This window comes from Erpetoichthys calabaricus, chromosome 3, assembly GCF_900747795.2.
Source record: "Erpetoichthys calabaricus chromosome 3, fErpCal1.3, whole genome shotgun sequence".
Classification (NCBI taxonomy): domain Eukaryota; kingdom Metazoa; phylum Chordata; class Cladistia; order Polypteriformes; family Polypteridae; genus Erpetoichthys; species Erpetoichthys calabaricus.
The window spans coordinates 161705152-161717685 of record NC_041396.2 but is presented as its reverse complement, the minus strand read 5'-3'; the positions used below and the strand labels follow the sequence as shown (position 1 = coordinate 161717685).

At 39.5% G+C, this 12534-nt stretch overlaps 1 protein-coding gene across 2 annotated transcripts in view; it reads left to right on the top strand.

Annotated features, from left to right (window-relative positions):
• The window catches only part of ndufaf7 (NADH:ubiquinone oxidoreductase complex assembly factor 7), a 50164-nt gene that overhangs the window by 16031 nt on the left and 21599 nt on the right, over positions 1-12534 (top strand). For both annotated transcript variants that reach the window (XM_028797460.2, XM_051924387.1), the window contains 3 exons: positions 5906-6016; positions 8352-8562; positions 9889-9947. In XM_028797460.2, coding sequence (XP_028653293.1) covers positions 5906-6016; positions 8352-8562; positions 9889-9947 — 381 coding nt within the window. The remainder of the gene's footprint in view (positions 1-5905; positions 6017-8351; positions 8563-9888; positions 9948-12534) is intronic.

The window sequence follows — 12534 nt, the reverse complement described above, 5'->3', positions numbered from 1 at the left end:
TATATTTTCTAATGGCAAGAAGCATTAATAAAAATATTAAAATTACAAAGCATTGAACTATAGAAGATACAGGATGCAAAAGACAGACATTAATATTTCAAGGGAAAATTTTTAGGTGACTGGTTCACTTTATCACATCCCATTTACTTTCTGTTATTTTGTATTTGTAAATCTGGATGGATTAACCATATAGGCAATTGCTTCACAAGCATTTTCATGACTGTGTCTGTTCATCTGTATTCGCCAGTGGGATCACCAAAAAACAATAAAAGCCCTCACAAAAAATGATTGTAGTCCATTTACAGTAGGTACTGGTTTGCTTGGCATCTGCTTTCTGTTCAACTTGTGGTGACACCAACTGAGAAAACAAAGCAATAGCTTTGTTGGTCCGCTAAAAGAAAACTACAATAAGGAACATGTCTAGAAATGTGGCAACATCACAAAATATGTCTGAAATTTCTAAATTTTAGATTAAAAACATGGAGGCTTACAAATATTAGGAGTTAGCATTACCAGGGACAAACTTAATGTTAGCTTGGCCATGTAAGCTAACACCATGTCTTGGCCATGTCAGCTAACACCATGTCTGAGGGGAGGCAACACAACAACCCAGAAGCACGAGAGTAATTTTAGTGGTGATGGAGATGATGTTGATAATAATGATAATGATACAGCCCAGCCCATGGCCTGATAAGCTTTAGAAACCTTACAACATTTCTATAAACCATACATTACTAGGGCTAATTATGGAACAAGGAAGGGAAGTAGCTATTCAGAAAGGGTCTTCATTTTATAAAGAAAATTATTTTTGATTTTCTATTCATTTTATAAAGAAAATATTTTTATTTGATTTTTTTATTTCTTGTTCTGCATTTTATTCAGATTTATAGATTACCATGCTTTGATACAAATATCTTAAAGGTATTTAGTTTTGCCTTATTCTGTTTGATGTGCTATATTTTGGACTATATTGTAGTAGTTGGTAGTTTTTCTATGCAATTTACCTGTTTCTCCTTGTTGCAATAGTTTGAAATAAAGTAAATTTATGTTGTGTTTTTTGTGCATCTTTGAAGAAACGGCAAGGTTGTGATTCGCAAATCATTAACAACCATGATTACACAGATTCTAATTACAATCCATTATTACACTCCTTACTTTGAAATTTAAAAAAATGTATACAGGTCCCAGGTGTCTGTCTTTTAGAAGTTTGCTCACCCTTTAGCATGGCTTATTAAGTTGTATATATATTTATAAATAAAATATACTCACACAGACACAGAGTACTATGTAATATATATAAATATATGCGGGCGCTGGGCATCCATATCTTGCGGCTAAGCCACTTGAAGGGAGTTGGGGCACTCCTCTGTTAGAGAATGCGATTCTGTTTAAAGGGATGTTATATAGAAGTATATGCGGGGTGCACAGGAGGAAGATGGTTTAGTCCTTAGTTATTATAGATAGAAAATTGGTTACTTGAGTATTTCACTATAACTGTCTATTTTAAATACCAATGAATAATAAAATGTACTAAAAACTAATACTAAAAAAGTAAAAATGGTAGTAACAAAGAGAAACGTAATAAAACATAATAAGAAAGTAAATTAAAAAATTCAATTACATTAACGGTAAAACAATATTATGAATTACTTTATCCTCTAACTTACATTCTATAAATGTTGCTTTTTTACATTTTTGTTTGCATATTGTTTGGAATATTTTTCTCTTTTTCGTTCATCGGATGATTCTCTTTGTTCTTGATTTTTATTATATGCTGCTGTTTTTTGTTCATTTTGTTTCTTGACGTTCATTATCAGCTCTTGCCGTTCTTTTTCTATTGCGATCTAAAATTTGACGTTCTTGAATAGATAATTTTCTTTTCTTCCTTGCCATTATAACTTTCAGCATTGAAGGGCGAGTTAGCAATGAGAGTGTCATGGGGTGGTATGGAGAGACATTATGTGCGCAGTAGGAGTAATGATTGGGCGAGCAGTGTGGAGGGGAATAGTCAAAACTGAATAATGAGGACGTGATGGAAAACTTTTTTTAATATGATTGTGACAGATAGGAGCGCTCTTGCTCCCTTGAACCCTTGGACAATACATCAGACACCAGATAAAAGTCCAAATATGATATTTATTTGAATAATACAGTGCACAAAGCACCCTCCACTCCACAATCTATATATATAATTCACTAAGCCGACAGGGTAAGCAAGACAACCATGGGATGCGCAAGCAAGACAACCATGGGATACGCACGACATAGCCACGCCTGCAAAATCACAGAGACCCACCCACCAACTCTAAGACCATGGGCTACAACGACAGCTCACAGAGCCATGCCCGCCAACTCTAAGAGCATGGGACGAGAAAGCCTGCCCCGCCCGCCTGCCTGACTGTTACCAGCATTCACCGCAATGTACTGGAGTGTAAAACCATCGCAGCTTTTAACTCACAATCTGCAACAACTCACCAAACACCGCCACACTGTCTCTCGAGGCATTCACACTGCCGGAAGACAACCATGGGATACACAAGAAATAGCCATGTCCGTCAACTCACAAAGCCCCGCCCACCAACTCTGACACCGCATCAGATGCTTTCTATATCTAAGAAGATATATAGATACTCATTATTCCCCGGCACGCGTCCACCCACACTCTCACGGCATTCACAGTGCCTGCTCATGGGCCCGGACGCAACAACTCACCAACTCGCTTTCATCTCTGCTACAGTACACTTGCACCACTGAGCCACATTGACTTTTCATTATACTTTTTAGTTTCGGCTGCATTTCTATATATAATCCACCAAGTCGTCTGACCATGGGATATGAACGACAGAGCACCGCCCAACAACTCGAACAGATACAGAGACACGGCCACCAACTCTAAGAGCATGGGACGAGAACGCCTAACTGACTGTTACCAGCGTTCACCGCAATGTCCTGGAGTGTAAAACCATCACAACTGCTAACTCACAAACTGCAACAATTCACCAAACACCACATCAGACGCTTTCTATATTTAAGAAGATATATAGATACTCATTATTCCCTGGCACGCATCCACCCACATTTTCAAGACATTCACAGTGCCTGGTCATGTGCCCGGATGCAACAACTCGCCACACACAAATTTCGCTTAATTTGACTCAACACGGGAAACCTCACCCGGCCCGGACACGGAGAGGATTGACAGATTGACAGCTCTTTCTCGATTCTGTGGGTGGTGGTGCATGGCCGTTCTTAGTTGGTGGAGCGATTTGTCTGGTTAATTCCGAAAATGAATGAGACTCCCTACTGCTAAATAGTTACGCGACCCCCAAGCGGTTGGCATCCAACTTCTTAGAGGGACAAGTGGCTTCCAACCACGTGAGATTGGGCATTAACAGGTCTGTGATGCCCTTGGATGTCGGGTACTGCACACGCGCTACACTGAATGGATCAACGTGTGTCTACCCGGCGCCGACAGGTGTGGGTAAGCCATTGAACCCCATTCGTGATGGAGACCGGGGCTTGCAATTGTTCCCCACAAATGAGGAATTGCCAGTAAGTGCGGGTCATACGCTTGCACTGAATACGTCCCTGCCCTTTGTACACTCCCCCCCTCGCTACTACCATGGTCAGGTGACTTGGTGGATTATATATAGAATAGCAGCCAGAACCGCAAAGAACAATGAATGGCAGGGGGGGGGCGGGATGGAGGGGGCGGAATGGGCATCCTTCCGCCCTCCGCACCCGAGCGCCATCCAGCCCCATCCCTCGCTCTAGGAGGTGGAGGCGCGACGGCGGTCCTCCAGTTTTCAGTCACAGACAATTGTATGTTGGTTCGTAGCGTGCATTGTTGCAATGTTACTTTTCTTGGTGGTTTATTAAATTACGGATTTTTTCAAATGTTCATTTTTTTCCCTGTGCTTAAAACTCATTAAAAGAGCGGCGTGATTATGCGGCATACGCCGCGGGTTGGCTAGTTCTCAATAATAAACAATACACAATAAACAATCCTTCACTCCCAGACACTTAGTCACCCTGCATCCCAACTCAGCTCATCTGTCTGGGATTTCCCACACTCCTTTATAGTCCATGACCCGGAAGTGCTTCTGAGACCTCAGTCCATGTGATTATCCAGCACTTCCGGGTCAGATAAAAACTTCTCTTTTCCTTCACCCCGGAAGTATATCATTTCTTCCATTCCCGTGACTTGGAAATACTTCCGGGCTATACAGAAAGTATAAATCTGTGGGCCTCCATGCAGCATCCCGTGGAGGTCCCCACGGTATCCAGCAGGGCTGTGAAGAAAAACTCCAAGGTCCATGATTCCCTGCTGACATTCGGGGCACCTCCATGCTGCAAGGAGGGCTCCATCTGGCGGCCTGGGGGTATTGGCCGGGATTAATGGCCAGCTATATCTCACATGATTATATACAAACAATATTTTTTTGTGAACAGCTTTCAGTTTCCTCTGTATTGTTGTCTTAACTTCCTTGCACAATAAAACAGTGAAGCTAAGATTATATACATTGTTGTTATAATGCATGTGTAGTGAGTGAAAAAAATCTGTGTAGTTATTTTTTTTCTTTACTTGAAATTATAAAGTACAGTAATCCCTCCTCCATCGCGGGGGTTGCGTTCCAGAGCCACCCGCGAAATAAGAAAATCCGCGAAGTAGAAACCATATGTTTATATGGTTATTTTTATATTGTCATGCTTGGGTCACAGATTTGCGCAGAAACACAGGAGGTTGTAGAGAGACAGGAACGTTATTCAAACACTGCAAACAAACATTTGTCTCTTTTTCAAAAGTTTAAACTGTGCTCCATGACAAGACAGAGATGACAGTTCTGTCTCACAATTAAAAGAATGCAAACATATCTTCCTCTTCAAAGGAGCAAACAAATCAATAGGGCTATATGGCTTTTTAAGTATGTGAAGCACCGCGGCACAAAGCTGTTGAAGGTGGCAGCTCACACCCCCTCCGTCAGGAGCAGAGAGAGAGAGAGACAGATAAAAAGATCAATACGTGCCCTTCGTGCTTTTAAGTATGCGAAGCACCGTGCAGCATGTCACTTCACGAAGCAGCTGCACAGAAGGTAGCCAACGTGAAGATAATCTTTCAGCATTTTTAGACGAGCGTCCGTATCGTCTAGGTGTGCGAACAGCCCCCCTGCTCAATCCCCCTACGTCAGGATCAGAAAAAGTCAGCGCGAGAGAGAGAGAGAGAGAGAGAGAAAAGTAAGCTGGGTTGCTTCTCAGCCATCTGCCAATAGCGTCCCTTGTATGAAATCAACTGGGCAAACGAACTGAGGAAGCATGTACCAGAAATTAAAAGACCCATTGTCCGCAGAAATCCGCGAACCAGCAAAAAATCCGCGATATATATTTAAATATGCTTACATATAAAATCCGCGATAGAGTGAAGCCGCGAAAGGCGAAGCGCGATATAGCGAGGGATCACTGTATACATTATTGAGCAGCTTGGTGATGTAATGGTAGCACTGCTGCCACACCAATCCAACTTTCTGGGTTTAAATCTGTGTCTTCATTTGTTTGAGAGGATTTCCTTCCACTTCCCCAAAAATTTTCAGGTTAGAATAATTGATGATTGCAAAGAGGTCCTGTATGGTTGTGAGCATGAGTGGGCCCTGTGATAGACTGGCACCAAGTTCAAGGCTGATTCCTGTCTTGTGCTTATTGCTGTTGAATTGGATTAAACAACTTTGAGAATGTTTCCATGAGTTATTGGAGTACATTCACTACACCATGTAATAGTAATTGAAAATATGTTAGCATAATTTCACCTAAATTCGTCATGGTGCAGAATAACTTATTGCCATTCATTAGTTAATGATATGTTTAATCAAGCTAGTTGGAAATGACTAATAAGCATATAACTCTGTCGTAGATGCTCGGAATTTGGTGTGTAAGCGAGTGGATGGCAGCTGGAAAACCAGAAGTATTTCAGATAGTGGAGTTTGGTCCTGGGAGTGGATCTCTTGCCAGTGATGTGCTGCGTGTAAGTTTTTACTTTTAATAGTTGTTTTTCAGATGCAGTGCTGCTTCTAATTATCCTTTATATTAAGGGCACTGACTGCTGCTTTCACTGACTGTTTAACATGAATGCCACTGTAATGAACTGAAATATAGTATATTGTGAATACCACATGTGGTTAATAAGCCTCTGGCCTCATTCAGATTATTAATATTTATGTTTCCTTGTGATGTTAATATATTTAATTGCTCATATATCTGATTTATTATACCAAGCAAAACGATGCTTATCTATTCTCATCTAAGCTAGAAAGGCACAGTGTTAACTGGATTGTACCTGTCCACATGCAGAACTTAGAGTAGTATGTTAAACTGTGACAACATTGTTTCTGTTAATATCGAGCTTTGGTTGCCTGTTGTAAGCTTGGTTAATTTATTTTTACAAGGGTCCAAATGCAGCCAGGCGTAACGGTTTGTGGAAGTCAGAGGATTTAAAGTACATTTTTGCTTCATGTCTGAGTTCTTTAATAAAAGTGTTTGCCTTTCAAGAATAATTGACAGTAATACAATGCCAATAAAAGACACTCATAAAACAATATACATAGCATGCAACCCCTACACCTACATAATACACACATATACAAATATTTTATAATATATTTTTGCAGGTATGTGTTTATGTATACAGTTCATCTATACAGATTACCATGTTATAATATTTGTTTTACTCCAAAATCTCAAAAATACTTTCACTGATGTGACTGAAATTTGGTGATTTTTTTTATTTTTTTTATTAATATTATGTTAATTTAAGCAGTATGCTCTGTGCAGTGCTGAAAGTGGGCTTTATACAAAAAAAGGACGTAGCAGAAGCGATTGACAATTGCATTAACTAATATGGTGGATGTACAACTGAAGACGAGGTTCTGTTCTAGACAGGAAAAAAACAGAAGTAATTTCATTTACCATGTACAGTTCAACAAAGCTCAATGGTTAGCAAGTGCTATAAAGATTGAGTGCCACTGTGAGATGCTATGGCTGTGAGTGTAGGTGTTGCTTCTCCAGAAGTAGTAAAGCGGGAAGAGAAAAGTAGAAGCGGAAAGGACACCCTCAGACTCAAGACTAAGGGCACAGGTGGCATAAGTTTAAAGTTAACAGGTTGTGCATAAGCTACTCCTTTACTACTCCATACAGTATCAGTAGCAGGATCTGACCCCACAACCTCAAGGTTTGAAGTCCCAAGCCCAAAACCTTAACCATGACACCACACTGCCTGCCAATAATATTAGCTTTTGGTAAAAAAACTACAAATTTTGTATACAGAAAAGTACTTAGTTACATAGTATTAACTGATGGCACTATAACTGAGGCTCACTGCCTTATGGAATTTCCCATGCAAAGCTGGTTAACACAGCTAGTTCTGAGATAATTATGGGTGCTCACTGTGTTTTGGAGGTTTTCTCCATAGCATGTATAATTAAATATATTTGGGTTCCACTTTGGTGTTAGTAAGGCAGTTGATTGACTATCTTTGTCTTCTGCTGTAACCCTTTTAAAGAAAAAAAAGCATTTTTTAATCTAGTGTGGAACTTGACCCGGACACAGGCAGGCAGACATATTAATTTCACCACCACACGTTTATTTATACAAGTAATATTTACAAGTATTGTGCCACAAACCCCAGTCTTCCCCAAAGTCCAGGCCAACCACTCTGCCTCTTCGGACCACCTCCTTCTCTCTTTCTTGCACCTTGTCCTGCTTCCACCCGACTCCAGCCTCGAATGAAGGGAGGCGGCCCCTTTTAATCATGCCCGGCTGTGTTCCAGGTGTGCACCGGCAGTCCCGCGGACACACCCCAGTGTGGCGGAAGTGCCGGCTGTCCTCCCAGAAGCACTCCGGGTGTTCCCTCTCTTCTTCCCCCCAGCACTTCCTGGTGTGGCGGAAGCACTGGGGTCCAGGGTCCTTCAGGCAAGGGGGACCACGGGCCCCTACAGGGTTGGGCTTCCAAGCCCTGTACCCATGGTCCCCAATACAACCAGGGTGGACGCCCCCTCACGGTCTGGAGGAGGAATGAGCCCTCCTCCTGTCTTCCTGGGCGTCCCGGCCGGGCATGAGCCCCGTCCGGGTGCCACACTACCCTTGTATTCACTTATTAACAGTATTGTTAACAGTATGATTTCACAAGTTCAGACTGAATCATTATTTACTAGTACTGAATTAATCATTTAAGTAAAATATACAACTGGAAGGAATCTTGGGTGGCACAAAATGAATTGTTAGAACAACCTTTAAATCATATGTTTAACAAATGTCCAGTTTTAATCATTCATAATTTGTTTAATAAAATTTATTCTTCTAAGGTGTTTGGTCAACTTACATCCATACTGGGAAAGACACTGGTCTCGGTACATTTGATCGAGGTGAGTCCAGTACTTTCAAATCTGCAGGCTGAAAAGTTGACCGGAAAAGAAAATTTGATAGTTGGTGAAAATGATGCTATGTATCGCCAAGGAATCACTTCTTTGGGACTCCCAGTGTACTGGCACAGAAGTTTGGAAGATGTGCCTAGAGGTACAGTATATTGAGATTTATTTGAATTTATTCATTTCTAATTTATATACATTGAATGACCCTTTTTTTTTTTTAGGTACACCCACATTTTTCACAAATACAGACATTACAATTTCAAGGCTGTGTTAAGAATGTGCTACCTCTCCATACCCACATGCCTCCCAATTAAAATCCGGTGGTTGAAAATGTATCACGCGTGAAAGGCACTAACAAAGGCTAACATACCTTATATGTAGTAGAACCAACAAATGACAGTCAGTCATCCAGTTGATGAGTATGAGACTGGATTTGAAAGAGACCAATCAGATAAAACAATTCATTATACCTGGTCAAAGACAGGGTAAAACAGCAGAAAAGCCCAACCAAGTTCACTCCTGTCAGCCTGTTGGTGAACATAAAGGTGATGAGGCTGTTTCGATCTAAAAAAACACATGCAAAGGACAAAAAAATGTAAAACAAATTACCAGGTTTAATATGCAAGTGCTTTTTCAGGTGAAACAATACTCAGTGCTAAAGGACTGGCAATGTCCTGGAATGGTTTCAAGAAAACAGCAGGCAGTGGCTTTTTCAAGGCAGATAAGCATTTGTGGGATGAAATGGAATAGGTCATTCGATGAAGATATTTACCACCATTATTATTCAGCATTTTCAGAACACAGTAAAATTGAAATTCCTGTACCACACTTGTTTCACCATTCTGTCCATGAAATGAGTAATGAATAATTAATGTGACCACTAAGTATGTTGCTCGTGTATAGTACAGTATATTTGTTTTATTTGTAATGTGAAGTTTTCCAGCATTTATTAATGTTAAAATGCCTTATTTAGTATTGTAAGGGTGATAATACGATTTTCCCAGTGAGTTAAATTAAAAACATTACTGTTTATTGTGTAAGAGTTTATATTTTCTTTTTCAAGAAATAACTGCATTCATATAGATATTGTTTATAAGTCTGCTGAGAACATCTAGAGCAATAAATTGTGAATTATACAACAATAGCCATTTTTTAGAATTAAATTCTATAAATAGAGCTTTACTTATACATATTGACCTTCTCTAAAGAAACTGTTCTAATAATTACAATTTAAAGATTTCCAGTTTGCTGGAAAATGTATATAGTATGTTGAGGGTTGAAACATTATCCCTTGGTTTAAGAATATGGAATGGTATGTTTTTATTGGACTAATAATGCTGCTTATTTGTGCACTAAGTCCACCTCAGTAAACCACTGAATTGTAAACAGCTGAAAATAAGTCAAAGTAACCACATAATTTATTGTTACATGTTGTTTTAAACGCAACCTGCATGTTTTGTTTTTTCTTTAGAATTCAGTATTTTCCTTGCACATGAATTTTTTGATGCCCTACCTATTCATAAATTCCAGGTAAGTATATTTTTTAATTTCATAGTACAGCACTGCAGTTGATTGTAGTTATGATGTGGGTCTCCATTCATTTTCTGAAACCGCTTCTTCCATTATAGGGGCACACAGAGAGAGAACATATTCCTATAACACTGAATGCAAACCAGGAACTAACCCTACATGTGGAGCCAGTCCATCACAAGGCCTACTCATGCACACATGCAAACTGGCGCGGAGTATACTTTAGAATCTACAACTAACCTAGCATGCAGGTCTTTCAAATGTGGTAGGAAAACTTGAATACCTGGAGGAAAAATCTGTACAGAACGCACAGATGTCATATAGACATCAACAGGGCACAAAGGTTAAACACTGGGCACTGGATTATGCTTTTTAAATAAATTTCCCTGAAAGATTAATAAATATTTCATAAAGTACAAAAAATGTAGGTTGACAGGTAACAAAGGTATGTGACAGCTGAAAAGGAACCTATAATCAACTGGACAGTACATGAATAAGGTTAAAATAGCTGTAATGCTACAAAGCTTACAGTTAGGTCCATAAATATTTGGACAGAGACAACTTTTTTCTAATTTTTGTTCTGTACATTACCACAATGAATTTTAAATGAAACAACTCAGATGCAGTTGAAGTGCAAACTTTCAGCTTTAATTCAGTGGGGTAAACAAAACGATTGCATAAAAATGTGAGGCAACTAAAGAATTTTTTTAACACAATCCCTTCATTTCAGGGGCTCAAAAGTAATTGGACAATTGACTCAAAGGCTATTTCATGGGCAGGTGTGGGCAAGTCCGTCATTATGTCATTATCAGTTAAGCAGATAAAAGGCCTGGAGTTGATTTGAGGTGTGGTGCTTGCATGTGGAAGATTTTGCTGTGAACAGACAATATGCGGTCAAAGGAGCTCTCCATGCAGGTGAAAGAAGCCATCCTTAAGCTGCGAAAACAGAAAAAACCCTTCAGAGAAATTGCTACAATATTACGAGTGGCAAAATCTACAGTTTGGTACATACTGAGAAAGAAAGCAAGCACTGGTGAACTCGGCAATGCAAAAAGACCTGGACGTCCACGGAAGACAACAGTGGTGGATGATCGCAGAATCATTTCCATGGTGAAGAGAAACCCCTTCACAACAGCCAACCAAGTGAACAACACTCTCCAGGGGGTAGGCGTATCGATATCCAAGTCTACCATAAATAGAAGACTGCATGAAAGTAAATACAGAGGGTGCACTGCAAGGTGAAAGACACTCATAAGCCTCAAGAGTAGAAAGGCTAGATTGGAGTTTGCTAAAGAACATCTAAAAAAGCCAGCACAGTTCTGGAAAAATTATTCTTTGGACAGATGAAACCAAGATCAACCTCTACCAGAATGATGGCAAGAAAAAAGTATGGACAAGGCGTGGAACAGCTCATTATCCAAAGCATACCACATCATCTGTAAAACACAGTGGAGGCAGTGTGATGGCTTGGATGTGCATGGCTGCCAGTGGCACTGGGACACTAGTGTTTATTGATGATGTGACACAGGACAGAAGCAGCCGAATAAATTCTGAGGTGTTCAGAGACATATTGTCTGCTCAAATCCAGCTAAATGCAGTCAAATTGATTGGGCGGCGTTTCATGAACATTTTATTTCCAGTTATTTAATTTGTCCAATTACTTTTGAGCCCCTGAAGTGAAGGGATTGTGTTAAAAAAAAAATGCTTTAGTTGCCTCACGTTTTTATGCAATCGTTTTGTTCACCCCACTGAATTAAAGCTGAAAGTCTGCACTTCAACTGCATCTTAGTTGTTTCATTTAAAATTCATTGTGGTAATGTACAGAACAAAAATTAGAAAAAAGTTGTCTCTGTGCAAATATTTATGTCCCTAACTGTAAGCAGTTTCAAGGTAATGTATGAAGTGGTGGATTTTAAACAAGCACGTAAAAGCCAGTAGTCATAGAGCTCCGAGTTTAAGAAGAAGGCCATTCCATAGCCTAGAAGCAAGTGAGTCACAGTAAAGAGAATGATTGGATATTTATGGAAGAACATAAAGAAAGATTAGAAACTAGAAATAATGAGGAGCAGAGTTATGCATTGAACTGTAAGGCTTAACTTAAATAAGAAGTACAGGTGGACAGAACATAAGTGTAAGTGTATTATGGAACAAAAGATACCTCTCTTTTTTTCCTCTGTCTGTTGACCATTACATCGATTTCCCACTCATGCAGAATGGATTCTTGCTTTGTGTCTGATGAAGTGAGGATAGGATTTGACTTGAACATTCATGCCTTGCATAAGCAGACATACAGTACAAGACAGATGGATGGCTTCTCTTTCAAAACAATAGTATATTACAGTATGATATATTGTATGTGATTTACACCCATACCAGTATTGTGGAAATATTTATTATTTGTGTTTGAACTTAATGCATTACAGTAATGAATGCCTTACTGCTGACCATAAAAATATTCTTTTGTTCTCTTTGTTCATAGTCATAGTACTAATACGCTCTAAAGTTTCAGAATTTTTGGCAGCATAAGAGGGTACCTTTGTTTCCTTAACAGGTTACTATTTCAAAGCTTTTATTAGTAAAGGCTTAC